General features: G+C 44.8%; 2 protein-coding genes across 2 annotated transcripts; both read right to left on the bottom strand.

Moving 5' to 3' along the window:
• Positions 1-8,995: 8,995 nt before the first annotated feature.
• On the bottom strand, positions 8,996-13,561 carry LOC125536162. The gene is made up of 3 exons (XM_048699320.1): positions 12,282-13,561; positions 11,372-11,447; positions 8,996-9,428 (listed from the first exon to the last, which is right to left on the bottom strand). Exons 1-2 carry the CDS (start codon positions 13,516-13,518, stop codon positions 11,383-11,385), a joined length of 1,302 nt encoding a protein of 433 aa, XP_048555277.1. The 5' UTR covers positions 13,519-13,561; the 3' UTR covers positions 8,996-9,428; positions 11,372-11,382.
• A 2,719-nt stretch (positions 13,562-16,280) lies between these two features.
• Positions 16,281-18,827, bottom strand: LOC125536155. Its single transcript, XM_048699308.1, has 2 exons — positions 17,537-18,827; positions 16,281-16,506 (listed from the first exon to the last, which is right to left on the bottom strand). Exons 1-2 carry the CDS (start codon positions 18,786-18,788, stop codon positions 16,433-16,435), a joined length of 1,326 nt encoding a protein of 441 aa, XP_048555265.1. The 5' UTR covers positions 18,789-18,827; the 3' UTR covers positions 16,281-16,432.
• Positions 18,828-21,915: the final 3,088 nt, after the last annotated feature.

Here is a 21,915-nt window from a genome sequence, read left to right as displayed (position 1 = left end):
CTCCCACTGAAAGCGCATCGCCGGAAATCCTGAAATAAATTCAGGAATAATGCGAGCACCAGAATTTGAACTCTGGTGGGTTGGGAATACCACTGTCCACCTAACCAACTCTGCTTTTTTTTTGAAATGAAAATTCACCGGACCTGGTGCTGGGCAGCGCGGAATCGTTCCTTGGTTGTGCGTTCGTTTGTTTGCTGGTTGTATCCGCTGCGGTTTTCTTTGTTTTTTTTTCTATTCTCTTTTTTCCCATTTTGGTTCTTTGTTTCTTCTCCGGATTTTTACGGTTTCTTCACTGATTTCCTTCAGTTTTCTATTTTTCTTTGTTTTTTAATTGGTTTAATTTTTTACCGGTTTTTCTCTGATAATTCCTTTTTCTTTTTTCTTTATTACTCTCTTGGTTTTTCTTAGGTTTTTTGGCTTTTCTTTGTTTGTTTGTTTTCTTGGTTTTCATTGGTTGTTTCCATTTATCTTTGCTTCTTTCTTCTGTTTCTTCAGTTTTCACCATCTTTCTCTTTTATTCTTCAACACATGTCTAGTTTTTTCACAGATATTTGTATATTTTTCGTGTACATCATGAATATTTTTTGTATACATGATTAACATTTAAAAAAATGCATGTTTGGTGACTAATTTTTTCATTAACATTGTATATTTCTGTTATATATTAGGAAAATAAATTAATACATGTTTTAACATTTTTGAAATATATGATTAACATTTTTTTTGCATGATTGACATATTATAAATTTATTTTTTTATGTACAATTTTTAATACACTTTCTATATTTTTGGTATACATCTAGAACATTTTTTATAAGCCTTTAATATTATTTAAGTAATATATTAGCATTTTTGTTCATATTTATGTTTTGATGTCTACCATTTTCATACATGTTGTAAGTTTTTCATATACATTAGAAGCATTTTTTAACACATTTAACATTTTTTGAATACATGATTACCATTTTTTTCAAACACATGTTTTTGAACATTTCTTGTTTGAATATGTGTTATTTGTTATTTCAAATACATCTTGAAACATTTTTTTCCAAGTGCTATCAGCAGTTTTTTTAAGTTTCACAAACATTTTTTCAAACATAAGTTTTTTAAATATTTTTTAAAGTTTCTATGCAAATATAACAAAAATAAAAAGAGAAAACGAAATCGAAATCGAAGAAGGGACTAAGGAAACAAACGAATGAAATCCGAAATGCACGGACAATGCAACTCGGTCGGCCAATTCCCACGTCCCTTCAATGAGCGGATGCTCTATCTTGCTTGAAGTGAGACATAGGGGAGCCCTTCCATATGTGTTTATCACTTATCCTCCTTCTCACCTTTATCGACGATGGTCAGTGCTCACACAATCACAACGCATTTGAATGTGGTTAGTCCTAAGACGTCTTTCTTTTGGCATAAGATGAGAAATCTGCTTTCTTTTTTCCCTGTGAATTTTTGCCGCGGCATGCATGCGTGATTATAGATGGTTTCTTTCATCTCCAGATTGGCACTGGTACGAAAGAAAGAGGGATCATGCACTATTGATTAACGTTGCATCCTAAATAGCTTTTTTTAAATGGTGACAGGTAAAATAACATCATATTAAGATTCTAGACATTTTTTAATCAAATTCCATATATAACATGTTAAAATTGAATTTAGGGTTTAAAAGATATGAATATTTTTGAAAAGCATTTGATATGGACTACGGGTTGATTACTAGAAACAACATGTGGTTCTCTGCAAAAGTGAGACATTTTCCTGACCTCACTTAAAACTGGACTACAGATGAATTACCAGGAAAAAAAGCGAGGGATTCTCGACAGAAAAGCGAAATGTTTTCTAGACTCACTTTAACATGGACTCCGGGTTGATTGCCGGAAACATCAGGGTTTTCGAAAAAAAGCGACTAATGGGCAGAAGCACACATTCCTTTATTACTAGGTATAGATGATAATCGCATTAAAAAATAGCTCTAATTGCAAAAGGAAAACAAATCTAGAAGTATGGGGATCTCGGCCTATTCGGTCGGGGGGATTCTGATTGGCCGGTGGCGTGATGCCTTTTTCGCATCTTCGTGGTCCAGGTCTTGGGGCTAATAGGGCAGTGGTCGGGTGGATCTATTGTAGTCTAATTCGGTCAGAGCCGGCCTTCTGTTTGGTGTCCCCATCTCGATCTTCGTAGTCCCTTCGATACATGTACAATGGGGTGGTGAGGAAGATGGAGCCCGCGATTGGGATGGCTTGGACGAAGTGACCATCATTGAAGGATGGCATGTGCTATGTTGTCATGTGGCCCCGCGCAATAGGCAACCCCACGCTTCGCATCCACGCAACAGATAAACTCCTGCGGGTATCCATCGTCTTTCATTGGCGGCCGAGGTACGCTCAATATCAGTGATGGTAGATCTGGTGTCTCATCAAATGTGTGGTGTGTCTGTTTCATCCTGGTCCACGATTCTGGTGTTGATCGAGATGTGTGACATGTCTGTTTCATCCTGATCTAGAAAAACAGGTTTAGAAAAACACTTCTAGAAAACAGTTCAAAAGGTAGATGAATACTGTTCTAGCTAGAAAAACAGTTTTAGAAAAAGTGGATGAATACTGTTCTAGAAAAACAGTTCAAATATCTAGAAAAACAGTTCAAAAGAAATACTGATAATTCATTAGGGACATGAATATGTTTTTCGGTGCGAAATAAAGGACATCAGGGATAAGATCTAATACTAATTTTTCCATGGCTAAAGGACATCAGGGACATAATTCATCAGGGATAAGATCTCAGAGTAGAACGGTCGATTGTTCGGAGTCAGACAACGAAAAGTGTCGTGAATTACAAAACTAATTTTCCATACCTTGTTACAACAGATCTAATACTAATTTTTCCACAGCTAAGCCTGGAGTTGTTTTTCTTCTTTTGCTATCAGGCATCCAACTTATACCACGAAAGAATTGTCGCGGCTAAACGGAGGAGATAAAGATATCCAAGTAAAATTGCTCATCAGAAGAATTATTGCATGGAGTAGAACTTCTCGTGACATAATTAAACAGGTGGATGTGTCGACCCATTTTCTGACTGAAAGTAAGCGATGCCTTGCAAGTAAACACTGAGTGATCAATGTGCGAACTAGCGAAACATCTTGCCTCGCTCAGGCCGACGGGTTCGTGTTAAATAGATGGGGGCGCACCTCCCTTAACAGCGCATACATGCAGTTTGGATTACAAGCTTGAAGATCAAGAATGGAGATAGAGATAAAAGGTTATATGAGATAAACATAAGACTCTAACAACCTAACTATCTCAACTACTCCCTTCGTTCCGAATTATTCGTCGCGGAAATGAATGTATCTAAAACTAAAATACATCTAGATACATCCATTTCTACGACGAGTAATTCGAAACGGAGGGAGTATCTCCTATGAGATGCGTCGGTCACATAATGTAACATGTTGCATTTTTAACACCCTCCCTTAATCACAACTGCATTAAGTTAAGATTATACTTGAAGTTTTCAAAGCTCTTGACAGGCAATGCCTTTGTGAACACATCTGCAATTTGCTCACGGGAATGCACAAAACGAATGTCAAGTTGCTTCTGAGCAACTCTTTCTCTGACAAAATGAAAGTCTATCTCAATGTGTTTAGTCTTTGCATGAAACACTGGATTAGTTGAAAGATAGGTAGCACCAAGATTATCACACCATATACAAGGAGCTTGTTTACTCTTTATACCAAGTTCCTTTAGTATGGACTGAACCCATAGAATTTCAGCTGTGGCATTTGCTAGAGCCTTATATTCTGCCTCTGTACTGGATCTGGAGACTGTAGCTTGTTTGCGAGCACACCATGATATCAAGTTGGATCCAAAGAAAATAACAAAACCACAAGTAGATCGTCTATCATTAAGACAGCTTGCCCAATCAGAATCAGAGAAGGCACTGACAAGTGTAGAGGATGTTTTGCTGAAATTAAGACCCATGCTTAATGTGTTTTTGACATATCGAACTATCCTTTTGGCAGCAGTTAAAATGGACAGTTGTAAGTGCATGAAGGAACTGACATACTTTGTTAACAGCAAAAAAAATATCAGGCCTAGTAAGAGTGAGGTATTGAAGAGCTCCTACCAGGCTCCTGTATTTTGTGCTGTCCTTTTGAGTCAAGAGAGTTCCTTGTGTAAGAGATAATTTGTCTGAGCTTGATAGTGGAGTAGGTGTAGGTTTACAACCTTCCAGACCAGCTTTCCTTACCAAGTCAACTGCATACTTTCCTTGTGCCTCTTTACTTCAATCCCAAGAAAATAATACAAGTCTCCAAGATCCTTCAAGGCAAAATCTGCACTCAAATCTTTCAAAAGTCCTGTGATGGCTTCATCAGACGAGCTTGTCACAATAATATCATCAACATATATTAGGACAAATATGCATGTATTAGATTTGTTGTAGATGAACAAAGAAGTGCCGGACTTTGAAGGAACAAAATCAAGTGTTTGCATTTTGTGACAGAGACGGGAGTACCATGCTCTTGGTGCCTGTTTCAAGCCATAGAGTGCTTTGTCCAACTTGCAGACATAAGAGGGTGCACTTTTACTTATAAACCCAGGAGGTTGTTTCATATATACCTCCTCTTCCAGAACACCATGAAGAAACGCGTTCTGTACATCAAGTTGTCTGAGACTCCATCCCCTGAAAACAACAATAGACAAAACAAGACAGATAGTGGTAGCTTTAACAACCGGACTAAACGTGTCCTCATGGTCTATGCCATACCGTTGTTTAAAACCCTTTGCAACGAGCCTAGCTTTATAGCGATCAATAGTTCCATCAGATTTCTTTTTGATTCTGAATACCCACTTGCAATCAATTAATTTTTTATCTTGCTGTGGGGGAACTAAATGCCAAGTTTTATTTTTCTTAAGTGCCATGTATTCTTCGTTCATGGCATTCTTCCATTTTTCATCACCAAGTGCTTCCTCAAGTGTATGTGGTTCACCTGTAGAACAAACCATACCATATTTGGTTATGTGTTTATAATTAACATGATGTATTACCCATGTTGTAGTCATGTACGGCGTGACGGTGCAGCAGCAGGATCACCAGCCACAGAGAATCCCGGGGCAGGGACTCCTGTAGCAGAATCTGCTCTTGTCGGATCTTCTGTGACGATTTGGTCATGTGCAGCGTCTTCGGTCGGCGCAGAGGATCCTGGGGCCTCGCCATTGGCTGATGGCGTACCCACCTCAAAGCGGACGCCGGTCGGGCGTGTGGACGCGCGCGTGGGCGCGCTGGAGTCCGCGCCGGATCCCGCGTCAGGCTTGGGCCCCGCGGCAGGTTGGCGAACGGAGTCGTGCCGCTTGTACACGAGCGGCTGGTCGCCGAACCGCACGCCGTCCTAACAAGCCGCGTGCAGCCGCGTGCCAGGCGAGGAGTGGCGCAGAGGGGGACTCGGGCCGCCGCCACTGGAGGGGGAACACGTGTCGCGCGCTGGGCTGGAGACAACGACGTGGTCGGTGGACGCTGCCGCAGGCGCGTCTGTCGCGCCTGCGAATGCGGATCCTAAGGGGGATCGACTGGGCTGCTGTTGCGGGGCCGATCCCGAGGAGGATTTGCCTCCCAGAAGCGGACACGTGGAATATGGACCTGCCGGCGCGTTTTTTTCATGGATTTCTGCATCGTTTTCGCTGTTTTCTCCTGTAGCATCATCAGAAAGCTCATGCACACCATTAGTAGCAGAGTTAGTCAACAATTGATCATCATAATTCGGATCCCCCTTGATCAATACTGGTGAGATGAGTGGGCAGGAGGAGAATTTCTTCTCGAAGGCGAGCGCCAACGTTTGGATGTAGAGTGGCGAATGGAAACTTTGTTTCGTCAAAAACAACGTCACGAGATATATATACGCGACCAGTGGATATATCTAAACACTTGACACCTTTGTGTTGAGGGCTATATCCTAGAAAAGCACACTACTTGGAGCGTAGCATGAGTTTGTGTTTGTTGTATGGGCGAAGATTGGGCCAACAAGCACACCCAAAACACGAAGAGATTTGTATTCTGGTTTTGTGTGAAGAATCTTTTTACCAGAGTTTCATTGTTGATGACTCAACTAGGAAGCATATTGATGATATGAACAACGGTGAGAAAAGCCTCATCCCAAAACTTGAGAGGCATGGAGGCCCCTGCCAAGAGGGCTAGCCCAACCTCAACTATGTGCCTGTGCTTGCGTTCAGCAGAGCCATTCTGCTGATAAGCATGAGGGCATGAAACATGGTGTGATATGCCAAGTGTTTGGAAAAAGGAGTTTAGTTTTTCATACTGCAATAATTTTGCTAGCAAATTTTCATTCAACCAAGGCTTGAAAGTTTTGAAAAACTTAAAATACATCGGATCTCTTTTTGAGGTAAATCCATACAAATTTGCTATAGTCATCTATGAAGCTCACATAATACCCGTGTCTACCAACAGAGGTAGGGGCAGGACCCCACACATGAGAGAAAATTAATTGAAATGGTTTGGTAGAAACACTAGTAGATATTGGATATGGTAATTGATGACTTTTAGCACATTGACAGGAATCACAAATAGTTTCGACATTTCGCTCACCAACAAATGTGAGTTTATTTTTCCTAAGTAATCTTTCAACTAAAGAAAAAGCAGCATGCCCTAATCGATCGTGCCACTGTGTTGACGAGACTTTGACAACACCATTGGCTTGTTTATTGAGTCTCCTAAGCTCCGGAATCAACGAGTAAATCCCTCGAACACATCTACCTTGATAGAGAACCTTCTTCGTTGCCTGATCCTTGATCAAAAAAAAGTATGGATGAAATTCGAGGAAAACATGATTATCAAGGGCAATTCTATGAACAGAGAGAAGACTTTTAGCAGCACTAGGGACATGCAAGATTTTCTTAAGATGAATTGGATGATGAGGGGTATGAAAAATAGAATGACCAATGTGACAAATCTGCATACCTTCTTCACTCGCCGTGTGGATGTGATCTTTGCCACGGTACTTTTCCTTCATCGTGACCTTCTCAAGCTCATTGGTTATGTGATTAGTGGCACCACTATCAACATACCAATTTGTGTCGACGCCGTAGGATCCATCAGCCGCGGCGGCCACCTTTTCTTCATCTTGGGAGTCATCGTCATCTTCATCGTAACGATACCAGCAGTCTTTCGCGATGTGCCCTGGCTTACCACAAATTTGGCAGCGGGTGTCTCTGATCGGGCCCGATTTGGACCCCCACCACGGCGATCGCGGGAGGCACCGGAGTGGCCGTTGGAGCTGCCGCTGCCACTGTTGCCGCCACCACCGTGACCTCCAGACTTCCCCTTGTTGCGGGAAGAGCCATGGCCACGTGAGCCGCCACCACGGCCGCGGACCGCGGCGTTGGCAGAGGAGCAGAAGCCGCCGCCCGAGTGGTTGAACTGGGCCATGCGCTGGTTGAAGTTGCTGAGCATGGCGTAGAGCTCGTCGAGGGAGACCGGCGTGACGCGGGCATCGAGGGCAGAGACAAGGGGCTGGTAGTCGACGTCGAGCCCGTGGATGATGTAGGAGATGAGCTCGTCGTCTTGGATGGCCTTCCCCGCAGCAGCAAGCTCATCGGCGAGGCCGCGGAGAGAGGCGAAGTAGGCGGCAACCGTCTGGTTGCCCTTCTGTGCGTTGATGAGCGCCTTCCTGATATTGTTCACACGGCTCATGGACTGCGACGTGAACATACCTACCAACGTGGTCCAGAGCGCGTGCGCCGTGGTGACTGTGGTCACCGTGACGAGCACCTCCTTGGAGAGGGTGCTGAGAAAGTATCCCAACACCTGCTGATCCTCCCTGACCTAGATTGGGTGGAGAGGGTTGGGTGCAGAGCTTTCTTTGCCATCCTTGTCCTTGGTGACATGAAGCCTGGTCGGCTCCGGCATGGTGTCGTTGACGTAGCCGAAGACACCGGCGCCACGCACATGGGGAGTAACCTGCGTGCGCCACAACATGTAGTTCGTGCGTATTAGCTTCTCGGTGACCTGTCCATTGAGGGTAGGTTGGGAGGAGCCGGAGGAGGAGGAGGAAGACATGGCTAGGCTCAGGTAGATGGGAAGAGATGAGGCTCTGATTACCATGTGCGAACTAGCGGAACATCTTGCCTCGCTCAGGCCGACGAGTTCGTGTTAAATAGATGGGGCGCACCTCCTATAACAGTGCATACATGCAGTTTGGATTACAAGCTAGGAGATCAAGAAAGAAGATAGAGATAAGAGGTTACATGAGATAAACATAAGACTCTAACAACCTAACTATCTCAACTATCTCCTATGAGATGCGCCGGTCACATAACGTGACATGTTGCATGTTTAACAATCAAGACCCGCAAAAAGAACCCGGATAGTGGTTATCAAGGCTAAGCATGTTGAATCAACTGTGTAGTTGGATATGAGAACCAACTGCCGCAAATTCCCCCAAAATATCCAAGCTTGGCGTGAACCTGATCGTCGAGGAGTTGGAGACACCTTGCTGCCTATGTGCGATTAGCTCCGACACGGGCTACCGGAGTACCGGTGCCAAAGCTAATCGCTCAGCAATGGCGAGCATCGTTGTTCTTATGATGGAATGCATGAAACCCTTTTTTACGTGCTTCAAAGAAGAAGCGAGGCGCTATAAATGATTTTTAGACCAATACTATATACTCCCTCCATTCCTAAATACTATAAGTGTTTGTAAAGATTTTATGATAAACCACATACGGGTGTATATAGATGCATTTTAGAGTGTAGATTCATTCATTTTGCTCCGTATGTCGTTCATATTGGAATCTCTACAAAGACTTGTATTTAGGAACAGAGGGAGTAAGTAGTATGTTATGAATTGTTAGGCAACCCACTGTCTAGTAATGACAAGCTAACAACAAACTACTGTTGAGTCTTCCCGTTTTCAATCAGTATTTTCATGATGCATCTAATCATCACGCACGGAAGCCAAATTGAGTTGTAATCCTTCATATATTAACTAAAATCAAGAGCAATATGCCAATATACCATCAACTAGAACAAAAGCATACATTACTCAGGACACAAATAGCAATACTGCACTGGAACAAACCACCAATGCTGCATGGATGACATACGCCGAAATCCCTAAATGAGATTTTTCATCGGAGTAACCATGCCCTAGGAATATATTGGCTAGCTAGCAAACACAGCATATATGATGTTCAGTAATGGTCGTTACATGCTGGATCTGTTTAATGTTCTGCTGTGACCGGAACCGGATAGTCTGAAAATTCTCTCCAATTTCCCTACGAAGGAGATGCAGTTAAGTTGATCGCGAAACACCATCAAACCAAGACTCCTGCAGATTTTCACCAAAATAAGAGTTCAGTAAGATACCACCATCAGCTTCCTAATTGATTACGGAGCAGCATCGGCTAGTTTTGAGAAATCTGAAAACAAAATAAGAAACATTAGACACATTTGAATGAACATATCAAGAAGATGAGTGATATGGATAAACAGCAAGATGAAATTCAGTAAACCGAAATGCTACTACAGTTAGTCCATCAATGTGTATTTCCAAAAGTGAAATAAGTTAGTGGAATATCAACTGGATAACACATTCATTTTCAATCCAAGGTTTGGTTGTGGAAAATTACACCACGATCAATTTTAAAAAAGATCAAGCTTCAGTTTCAGACTTTAATCAGTTAGTATTTCAGAAAAGAGACCGGCTTTTCAACACCCGGGTGTCTAGACATCCGGCTATCACGACCATTCAGGCAGTAGCCGTCTCGTTGGGATATGTGCGGGCCCTGCACCATCGTTTGGATTAGCAGCCTATATGAACAGTAAAAGCTGGAGTAGCGTACTGTTTACCATCTACAGATTCTCCCTCGCCTGTCGCATCACTGGGTCACTGCTGATCCTTTTCCGTGAGACCCTAGGCGTTGAAACGAAAGAAGAGGAGAGAGAATGTGCAGCATGCAAAGGTGAGAGAGAGCTGCCCCATGCAAAGATTTTTGGAGAGTTTTTTAAGAGGTATTTTCACAACCTACATGCATTTTAAGACTGAGCGTGCAAAGTTTAGAAGGGAGAGAGAGAGAAACGTTCAGCTATTGGAGTTGACTGGTCATGGGAGACGCATGGCCTGACTCATTGTCGGGAACACCGAGTATTGAGGGGCTGTTTGGTTCCAGCCACCTTGCCACATTTTGTCATACCTAATCTTAGGCAAGTTTGATCAAGTTAGATAGGTGTTTGGTTCTAGCCACACCTTAGGCAAGGAATTTTTTTTATGAGCAGTGAACTCCACATATCATATACACAAAAAGTGTGACAAGATTTTCTTAGGCAAGCCAAATTGTGGCTAACAATTTGAGCAACTCAACTAAAACAGGTGTGACAAAAATCATGTGACAATATATGACAAAGATAGTCACAATCCAAACAGCCCCTGACAACCTAGCCTGCATGGCCCTTGACAAGTCTTATCAGCAATAGGGTGCCTGATCACAGGCCTACAACCTGCAGCCTGACCACTCCAGCCTAATAATCCCTAGGAGCATCACATTTAGAGTAGTCAAATTGCATGCATAAGCATGCAACAGCAGAACACCGTACGAATCTCAATGGGGACAGACGGATAGGATAACCGGGGGTCGGTGCCCCCAGGAGCTACCACACCTTTTCGTTTCAGAAAAAGGAAAAACAATGGCGGTCATCATATCGTCATTTGTTTTTATCAACTTTCAGAAAGGAAAGATGGGAGTGATGCTCCTTAAGTCGAAAAAAATGGTGGGCATCATGATGACAAGGCTAGATATCCTTGAGATTCTAATACAGTGATATCCTTCAGATTCTAATGCAGTGGTCACCAGACAAATAAGGCTAGGCATCCTTTCTGCCTGCTAGTTCAGAAACACTAATACACCTGAATGAAGGGATGGAATATCCATGCTGACACACCAACCCATAAATTTTGGCAGCCTGGCAAGTAGCTGCCAGAAGAATATGAGTGGAATAACAATTTCAGGTAGCACACAATAATTATTCTAAGAAGTAAATGTGTTACTAGGTTGCACTAAAACATCAACTTGAACACAACCAAATAGAAGCTGGTTTTAAGGATAGGGATATGTTAGAAAATACACACGAAACCAGTTGAAGATAATCGTTGTAATTGGCAAAAAGATGCATACTGCTTGCTTTTTTCAATCCATAAACTGCATCGATTGACTAAGAGATGCTTGTATTAAGAATGCAGCATTCTTTCCAAAAGGAGGGTTTACCCCAAAGAATGCAGCATACGACAAATGTGAATGGATGAGAGACAACAAGAAGCATGAGCTAACATAAAGTAAAGAGAGATCATTAGCTGGTAAATTGGCACCTTAGTCTCTTCTACAGGATTTTAGAGCGAACCAGGACGTCTGACAAAGTCTTGTTAGTCACAGGGTCCTTCTTGCCTGAAAAGAGTTAACTTGATCAATTTACAAGAATTTGAACAGCAGAAGCAACACTAACACAATACAATTTAGAACATTATAGATTTCTGTGCATTGTATACAAGAATTAAAGTGGCAAAAAAATGATAGTTAGAGCAGGTTCTGAAGAATTCAGCACTGTACCCATAAGTGATAGCACAACAATAGAGGAAGGTAGCAAATGACTAGAGTAGAGGAATTAATAAAAGGATGCAACAGATTTAAATCCTTAAGTTACCTTCTAAAACCAAATTATAGAGATATGAAAACATAAGGTAGAACATACATACAGTGTACCATCGAAGCAACAAAAACGTTGTAAACTTCCTGTTCAAAAGCTAAATCACTTAGACCACCGAATATGTTTCAAGGAAAATTCTTATGACCGGGAAAACAGGTAGAAATGACAAGGGATTGGAAGTTTCAAATCAAGGAGAAGTTTGGGATTGAGAACAAAGTAAAATCTGCGTTCTGGATACGATTGACACATTTTAGTCCTTGCTGATTACAGCTTTCGAGTTTCAAATGATATCTTAGTGGCTCATATCAGTATATTGCAATCCCAATTGTTACAAAACACAGGATATAAATATGATATCTGTTAATATACAGCATGATAAATTACTTTTATATAGTCAGATGGCCATGTAAAGAAAAGTAATATGTCTACTGCACTACCCCCACATTACGATCAACAAATCCTACCACTAGGATACACAAAATAAATTCTGTCAAAGGTGATCCACAAAGAAACTCATCCATTACGCATCTACTAAAACTGAAAGTATATAATGTGTTGAACGAGCAAGCGACTACCTGCAGAAGGGATCCGGGTCGATCCAAGCCATGGTGGAAGAACACATGGTATGTAGGAGACGTCGACATTAGACAGATAGCTCCCAGTCACCTCCTTCCTGTCCATGTCCACGACGATAATGGTTTGCTCGTCAACCATGAGGTACACCACATTGGCGTTAAGAGGATCAAGAAGGCCAATTTGCGGCGTCTTCCCCTCCGGCAAGTGCTTGCTGAGCGCCACCCGGTGCTCCAGCGTCCAGCCGCTGCCTTCGTCATCGAGCGCGAAGGAGCTGAGTAGAAACGGCTCCTCTCGAGAGACCTCGACGTACCGCAGCCGCCCTTCGCTGACGCCCACGCGCCGGTACCTGACGGGGGCCTTCCTCCAGCACAAGATGCTGTCGGCGTCAGGCAACATACTCCCTAGGCCGAGCGCTTGGTCCTCCTGAGCGCCTGCAGGGAGCACGCTGCCCCTCGGCAGCTCGACGAAGGAGAGCTCCGGCCGGTCGCTGAAGGGGTCGGCGGAGACTGCGCCCCAGATCACGTCGACCCACCACAGGCGGCCGCGGAACGCCAGCGGCTCTTGGTTTATCTTCAACCGCCGCGCAGACGGGAGCTGGCACGGCGGGACCGCCACGATCTCCCACATGTCTTTGTGCGAGAGGAACCGGAGCATGAGGTTCCCCTCAAGCAGGTTGGCGGCGGCGAACCTGTCAGGCGGCCCGTGCCCGTGCCCGCGGTCGGCATGGGTGAGGAGGCCCATGCCGCGGCCGTACAAGAACTTCACCACCGGGTGGCAGGCGATGTAGGGGAGGCGGGATAGCTGGCGGGTGACAGGGTTGAAGACGAAGTGCGTGGTGGCGGGGACGTGGGTGGGGTCGACGGTGGGCGTGCTGGGCGTCTGCCGCAGCCGATGGGCGCCCTGCTTGGCGACGACGGGGGCCACGAAGCGGAAGTCTGAGTAGACGAGGAGGAGGAGGCCGTCGCCGCTCGCGGCGCAGACCTCGCCGCCGAAAACCTGCGTGACGTCGCTGTCGGGGTCGGGGACGGCGCCGGTGTAGGCGAGGTGCTCCGGGACGTACAGTTGGGAGACGCGCGGCGGGTGATAGAGGTACACCCCCGCGCTCGGCGCTCCGGGGGGCGCCGACGCCGTGGCGCCCATCGCGTCCCACCGGGGATGCGAGGCGGCGGTGGTGAGGGAGCGGCGGAGGCCGCCGGAGACGACCGCGGACAGGCGTAGGAGGCGGCGGAGCGGCATCTCGCTGGCTGTGGAGATTTCCTTGTGGAGTTGTGGTGGTGGGGAGAATGGATTGTTCTGGAACGCTTGGTGCACGTGGACTGGGTGCACGCAGCGTAGATACCAGGTGTGGTGTATGGACCGGGTTCAGCGTTATGGATGGTCGAACTGCGCTGCAAAAGCTTCCCATTGGCTGGACACCTGACGTCACCATTTTCCCGCCAAAATTCCCAGGGCCTGGCGCTGGGCCGAGGCCCGAGGGCCATCGGCAACATGTCCATCTCAGAGCTCCATTGCTCAAACTCAGCACACAGTGCCACGGAACCCCTGCCGCTTCAAAAAAAAAAGTGCCACGGAACCCCTAAAAAAACACAATTTCCACGGTGACTATTGATAGAGCAACTCAGTCCCTCCAAATCCAAAGAAAAAAGATACATAAAGCTATGCGATTACATTGTTTCTGTTATCATCGCAGATCGAACTTATACCGTTGAACTAATCATCACTTCGTCGAAGCTGCCTCGCACATCAGTGGACGGGCAAACAGAGAATCAAAGAGAGAGACCCCTCAGTAGGATTTCTCATAAACATGCGGAAGATATATATATATGCGATCGTCTTGCAAGTATGTGAGTATTCTCCAATGATCAATACATGCTCATTAATCAAACCTAGTAATCTACTAGAATGTTCTAATGTGAGCCAACTCGCACAGATTCCCCAAAACGAGATAGCAACTGCCACCAGCTAACTCCAGCAAACCCAAGCTTCTCCATATTCCCCAAAAGGAGTTTGGTAAACACTTATCCACCATCAGCTTCCTAGTTGATCAGATGACTTGTATCTGTTAGTTTAAAAGAGAGAGAACAGAAACATCAGGAGAGTTTGAATAACAATGTGGAGATGAGTAATATGAAAAAAAAATGTTTTGAGTAAAAAAAAAGCTACTTTGGTCCATCTATGCCTGTTTCCAAGTTTAGTACCGTATTTGCTTACTACTGATGAAACGAAACTACACAATCAACACTGGTGTAGTAAGCAAGGGAGCTTCACTTTCAGGGTACACCAGATATCCAAAAGCATTTCACGAGAAGCAAACATAATTCGCATACTGATGAAATAGGTAGGCACCTTTAATCAGGGGCGGAGCCAGAAAATTTGACCATTGGGTTCACTCCATGACTCGTTGTGAGAACTTAGTACTTCTTTTGCAGGGAGAACTTAGTACTATTATGTGAAGTGTAATGTCTAATTTTAAATTATGTTCCAACAAAATTATAGTACCCAAAAACAACATAATGAATAGAAATATGGTATCATATATCACACATTGTGTTGCATTAAAAACTGAAGTGTGCAAGACATACCTGTTCAATAAAATTATATAAACACTTGTTTACATATTATAAACAGAGTGGTATTATATAACTTTCGATCAGCAGGATCATAAGGCAATTCATCTAAGTTAATTTATGTATGCATAGTAGGCTTTAGGAGACTAGCCGTAGTAAGATTTGATGCACTTAGCCTACGTCTAATGGGTGACCTTGATGTGCCTATATCATTATCTTGATCTGGTGATCGAGTTTTCTTGAAAATAAATACCACTTCATAGCCTAGATCAATCAAAGTTCATGGAGAAAAACAAATAAAAAACTAGGGCAAAACAGTCACTGCCGTACTAGTGTTTTAGGATAGATAGAACATACACAAAAGGAGAGGAGATGCAAGTATATAATCTAATTACCTCAAATTTTAGGCTTCAGTATTGCCAACGTCGATCTGCAGACGTCTACTTGCCGCGGGCGTGCGGCAGTGGCGGAGGCGCCGAGCGAGGCGAACAGGCGAGATGGGAATCAGAACAGACGAACGATGAAAAAAACCCAGTCTTCGACGAGGCGTGCGCTTTTCTCGTAGAAACGATTACATTTTTTTAGGGGTGCAAAAACGGTTACGTGATTCACACACTCACGATTCTTGTAAAACAACTGCATGGACTTTCGCCTTTTGAGACCTTTGTTCCACGTATGTGAGATGTGGTGGGGTCAGCCAAAATATTTTATTGGGTTCACATCGATCAAACACGTATATATACGCACGTACCAGGCAAGATCCATTGGGTTCAGTTGAACCCAATGGCTATACGCTGGCTCCGCCGCTGCCTTTAATTTCAGGCTTTTATAAAATATATTCAGTAAGGCAGTGGTCGGGATAATGAACAAGGGCAGGCTCCTGTACCTCTATACGTGATGGTTTGATCGATCTTTAGTTTCGGACACAATCACACCTGCTAGGTCAGGAAATGTTACTCCCTCCGATCCATATTATTTGGCGCACACTTAGTATAACTTCATACTAAAGTTGTACTAAGTGTGCGTCAATTAATTTGGATCGGAGGGAGTATTTAATAGACTTGGATGGAAGATCCATGATAAGATGCCAACTCATAGTTTCAGCATATGTCAAGTTGCCAACTACCACAAGAGTGCACGACTAGAAGAATAAATTCAGGTAGCAAATTTCAACACAACTAATCGTTTACACAGAATTATCAGCGATGGTTACGGATTTGAGAATATGCCAACATACAAAATGTAGAATAGAATGTAAACTAGTTTTGGGCCCCTACAAATATTTCAAGTTCCACAAAACCCTGAGTAGAACTCAACCAGAGACTTTCAGGTATTCACAATGAAAGATGTCAGTATATTTGAAAATACAGAGAGAACAAGCTGAAAATAGTAATAACTTGTTAAATATGCACAACATTGTTTCCCAGGTTATAAAATGCATGGATTGAGTAACGAATATATAAAAGAACAATACAGCATCATAGACATGTGAAGGGATGATATATAGCCAAAAATGCATTCACAAATGACCATTAGCTAAGAGAAAGTACCCAGAGATTCGTTAGGTGGTAAATCGGTACCGTTCAGGCATTCGGCTGTTTGTCTGAACGAACCAGAATATCTGCCAGAGTCTTGTTTTTCATGAGGCCGTTCTTGCCTACAAAGGGATATGATTATCAGTGTACAAGATTTCAAACAAAAATCCTAATACTAACACAAAAAATCAAAATGCTAACAGCAGTCCTAATACTAACACACACAAAACATAATACTAACAACAACAAAAAATCATAACAGTACGGATTTCACTGCATCTCATACAAGAGCTAGACAACTGATACATAAAGCAGGCTGTCAAGAATTCAGTGCAGCATGGCATAAGCCATGACTACATGACAATCACAAGAATACAATTGTATTTTAGAAAAAGCACTGAGCATTCAGTCAAACAAAGTAATGCATTAGGTGATTAAAATGGATACAAAATCCTGAAGGAGCCTTCTGCCTTTCTAAAACTTCATTGCATAGAGAGAGATAAATATAGAACATGTTGTAAATTAGAAAATCATAAACAGGAGATAACTCTAATCAGGTTTTAGACTGGATTCTAACTTGGAACAAATCACCAAAGGAGGCTGCCCCTACTTCGCTGCATTAACTAGCAGCCAAATAATGATAACAGGCAGAAGAGAAGATATGCACCAATTCAATAGTTTTTATCAAAACTATTACCAAAGATATACCGGATTTCTCCCATGGAAATCCTCACAATAATGAACACCATTTTGGAAATAGTTTCAGAAAAGAAATAAACAGCTTCATATAACTGAGAATATACCAACGCTGATCATTATAGGATTAACCTACGCTACAAATAGCGCTAAAATTAGATGTTTAGAAGCTAAATACTCATACAGTCATACTACTGCATACATGTTTCAAAATAAATTTTCTCTTGACCAAGGCAAAATCTGACATGATTAGAAAACTAATAGGTCGAAATGGTTGAAGAAAAAACTGGACAAACTGCAGGCATGGCTCAATAACACAACCAATGTGGCACACAAGGGGCCAAGCACACATGATTTGAACTAAACACGTATGTAGAGTCTGACCAAGCCAGTAATCATGTACTTAGGTAGACATCGTTGAATTGTAACTAAAGAGAAATGTGTGGGTGTGATCACCTGGAATGGAGCTTGATCCGAGAAATGAGGGGAGCACACATGGCAGAACGAAGCTTGAGTTGCACTTGCTTGGATGAACGCCGCCACCACCTAATGCCATAGACTCAGTCGGTCTCTTCGAGCGCATGTCCACGCCTAAACATAATGCTTTGCCGACAGGCACAGAGAGATCCACGCTTAAACATGATGCCTTGCCCACAAGCACGGTGAAATACAGCGAGTCGGGGTCGAGTGGATCAATGGCAGCAATCAAAGGCGTCGCCTTGGCATCGGAATAGAGAGTTCTCCACGACACCTGATGCTCCAGCGTCCAACGGCCACTCTCGCCGTCCAGCGTGAACGACTTGATGCGGAAGGGCTCCTCCTCAGAAACCTCCACAAACCGCAGCCTGCCGCCGCTGACCCCCATGCGCCTGTGCAGGAGGAGCTGCCACATCTCTATAGCGCTCTGTTGGTTAGGAAGCACGCTGCCTCCTGGCAGCTCGACGGGGCAGAGCTCAGGCCGGTCGCTGAACGGGTCGACGCTGACGGCGCCCCAGCTCACGTCCACCCACCAGAGCCGGCCCCCGAAGTCCAGTACCTCGTGGTTCATGTGCATCCGGCGCCCAGGCGGCAGCGGGGACGGCAGCAGCAGCTCGTCCCACTTTCCTGTCTCTGAAGTGAGCCGGCGCAGCAGGAATCGGCGTCCGCGGTCGACCACGCTGAGCTGCGCGGCGGCGTACCTCTTGGGCGGCCCGTGCCCGCCGTCGGCGTGGGTGAGGAGGCCCGTGGACGCGGCGAAGGCGTCCTCCGTGCCGTCGAAGTCCGGGAGGCGCGCCATCTCGCCGGTGACGGGGTTGCAGACGAAGCGGGCGAGCCTCATCGGGTCGGAGCAGCACCAGCGCTCGTACACCTGGTCGAGGACCTCGAACGGGACGGCGGACGGGGGCCGGTCTTCGAACATTTCGAAGGCGTTGGCGCGGTTCTTGTAGGCGCCGAGCAGGAGGAGGCCGTGGCCGCTCGCGGCGAGGACGCTGCTGCCGAAGACGTTGATGAAGCGGCGGTCGGCGGCCGGGAGGGGGTCCAGAGCGAAGGCCCGCTTGGGGACGGTGACGCGGGAGGGGAGCGGGGGCGGGGCGAGCGAGAGGGACGCGCCCCGCGCCGACTCCTCCGCCGTCGAGATCCGGTAGACCATCGCCCAGGCGGGGCGCGAGGCGGCGGTGGAGAGGGAGCGGCGGAGGGGGCTGGAGAGGCGGCGGAGCGGGAGCGGCATCTCGCCGGAGGAGTCGGCGATGGTCGATTTGGTGGTGGTACTGTAGCTACCGAGCGAGGGGTGCCTGAGGTGGCTGGCTCACATGGACTCGGTTCATTCAGCTCCGCGAAAAGGCTCTTCCCATGTGCTCAGCATGGACCCCACCTGTCGGGTGGGACGGTACATTGGTCGAACTGAACAGTGCTTTTTGCTATCCATCACATGAAACATGTGGTAAACAATCCAAACAATTCAAAAAAAAAAATACTTTTTGCTATCCTTTCAGGCACAACAAAAACCAAAGAAATTTGTTTTTCAAAGAACAAAAGCTCGAACGCCTCTTCCCCTCAAAACGAGAAGACTAAACACATCTCTGTTTACCATGGTTTGGATACCTGCTCGTTGTTAGTTTTCTTAGTTGGTTTAGAGTCGAATGTCTGGATCATGCGCTTGCAGACTTGTTCTGTTTCACTGTTTTGGTTTCTTTAAATGAAATCGAAGCGAAAATCCTCTTTTGCTCCAAAAAACACCTTTGTTTACTATGGTAGTTCACCAATATTTTAAGGTTGAATCGCCGTCACATGATTCCATCTTCCATGCTCTCGTGGAAGGGCTCAACGTTTTCAAGTGAAAGACATGGTATGGCCCCGAGCACACTTGACAAAACCTCAAGTAGGAGTGCCTGCACGCCTACGATGGTACCAATTGTACTGGATCCTGCTGGTCCTTGGGTGCCATTTTCATACAACGACAAGTCGACGATGACAACAACAACGGTTGATTCTATGGCAGACCATGAAGTTTGTCGACACTTCCCCATAGTACATCTCATGCGTGATGGTTTGAAGTGCCTCTGGCTCTTGGTTTTCCCTTGTGAGATCAATCCCTTTTTCCCCATAACACACCGCCCTTCTAGCGATTTTTCATGTTCTTTCCACAAAAATAGCACGATTCCATAAGGGGATTGAAAATGGAAGGAGATGGATCTAGACTGTTTATGTTGTGCGAACTAGCGGAACGTCTTTGAAGGAAATATGCCCTAGAGGCAATAATAAAGTTATTATTTATTTCCTTATTTCATGATAAATGTTTATTATTAATGCTAGAATAGTATTAACCGGAAACATAATACATGTGTGAATACATAGACAAACAAAGTGTCACTAGTATGCCTCTACTTGACTAGCTCGTTAATCAAAGATGGTTATGTTTCCTAACCATAGACATGTGTTGTCATTTGATTAACGGGATCACATCATTAGGAGAATGATGTGATTGACATGACCCATTCCATTAGCTTAGCACCCGATTGTTTAGTATGTTGCTATTGCTTTCTTCATGACTTATACGTGTTCCTATGACTATGAGATTATGCAACTCCCGTTTACCGGAGGAACCACTACTAGAAAAAGGGCTATAGATGTGATTGACACTAATGGCGCACCAGACAAGCGGTGCGCCATTAATATATACTAATGGCGCACGACCTTCTGATACGCCATTAGAGTTGAAACTACTAATGGCGCACCTGGCCCAGGGTGCGCCATTAGTATCAAATTTTTTTTAACTAGTGCGCCTGTCTAAACATACTAATGGCGCATCCAGACACAGTGCGCCATTACTAGTTGTAACTAGTAATGGCGCACCTGCCGGAAAGTGCGTCACTAATGTTGTTTTTTCTATTATATTTTTTATTCCCTTTTTTGCAAAACTACTAATGGCGCACTGTTCCACCGTGCGCCGTTAGTATGTTTTTTTGCAAAACTACTAATGGCGTGCGCCATTAGTAACCTGGATTACTAATGGCGCATTTAGAGTTGGTGCGCCATTAGTAAGTGGGCAGCAACAAGATATTTTGGACAGCCTCTCCTACCCACACTCACTTTCTCCCCACTTCATTCTCTCCACCTCCTCCTTATCTCGGGTGCCTCCTCTTTTTCACCTCATTTCCACCATAGATTCATTCAATTTAAGTGGTTAAATTACCTTGTTTTGATAGGTAAGTAAGGGGGGAAGCTATATTTATGTTGTTCTCCCTACAACAATGTGCACATGCACTTTTTATGGCCTAGCTAGATCTATGTATGTTCGTGGTGTTGCATATGTTTGTGGTGTTGCATATGTGTTTGTGTTTGGAGGTGTACCGGTATTTGAAATGCGATAGTTGCCAATATTTTGCCGGAATGTTGATTCATTTCCGTTTCGACGAGAATTTTGGCATTAAGCATTCTTTTTGGTCCTATTTTTAGGGAAAGTCATGCCAAATTTTTTCTTGGTTCTAAAATATCGTTTTGCTCTACCCCGCAGGCGACCATGGTCCGCATGATGACTGAAGGCATAATGAATAGGTTTTTGAGGTCCGCGAAAGCCGAGATGCTTCAAAAGAACGAGACGGAGATAAGATGTCCGTGTCGAAGATGCAAGCTGAAGAGCCTTATTGCGGACCCGGAATCCGGGCAGGTGCGGGACCACCTGCTCTTGCGTGGTTTCATGAATGGCTATCGGTGGCAAGGTGATGAAGATGACTATGAAGTCGTCCATGGGGGCCGGGCAAGAAATGATGAAGGGCAGCAAGACAACCACCGCGGCTCGGGCGGGCGAGAAGACGAAGAATCCCCAGGAGATGATCACGACGGTGATGCTGTACACAGTCATCATGTAGAAGATGCAGGACATGATGATGAGGAAGATGCCGGAGCAGACGACGGGCATGATCATGAAGATGATGATGCCGGCGGAGCAGACGACGCTGGACCATCAATGGGCTGGGTGCAGGACCCTCATATTCAAGAGCTGCTTCTCAAGCAGACGGATAACGCAAGAGCTGCCGCCCGAGAGAAAGCCAAGATGGATCAACTTGAGTTAGACGCGGTTACTCCATTGTATGAAGGATGCAGGCCCGAGGATACCCGCCTGAAAGTAACGCTCATGGCTCTGGAGATGAAGGTAAAACACAAAATGACCGACGCATGCTTTGACGAGAACATGTCATTCTGGCACGAACGTCTTCCCAAGGGGAACAAGTGCCCGACCAGTTTGGAGGAGGCGAAGAAAATTGTGTGTCCTCTGGATTTACCGCACGTGAAATACCATGTATGCATGAACAATTGCATCATTTATCGGGACGAGCACGCGGAGTCTACCATAT

This window comes from Triticum urartu, chromosome 1 (genome assembly GCF_003073215.2).
Source record: "Triticum urartu cultivar G1812 chromosome 1, Tu2.1, whole genome shotgun sequence".
Classification (NCBI taxonomy): domain Eukaryota; kingdom Viridiplantae; phylum Streptophyta; class Magnoliopsida; order Poales; family Poaceae; genus Triticum; species Triticum urartu.
Note: the sequence above shows the minus strand (reverse complement) of the source record. Positions and strands in the feature narration are given on the sequence as shown.

Excerpts from the sequence above, each read along its gene's own strand:
- LOC125536162 (XM_048699320.1), bottom strand. The coding sequence starts at position 13,518 with ATGCCGCTCCGCCGCCTCCTACGCCTGTCCGCGGTCGTCTCCGGCGGC. Across the intron at positions 11,448-12,281 it reads GACCCGGATCCCTTCTGCAG|GCAAGAAGGACCCTGTGACT; the intron begins GTAGTCGCTTGC and ends AACTCTTTTCAG.
- LOC125536155 (XM_048699308.1), bottom strand. The coding sequence starts at position 18,788 with ATGCCGCTCCCGCTCCGCCGCCTCTCCAGCCCCCTCCGCCGCTCCCTC. Across the intron at positions 16,507-17,536 it reads CGGATCAAGCTCCATTCCAG|GCAAGAACGGCCTCATGAAA; the intron begins GTGATCACACCC and ends ATCCCTTTGTAG.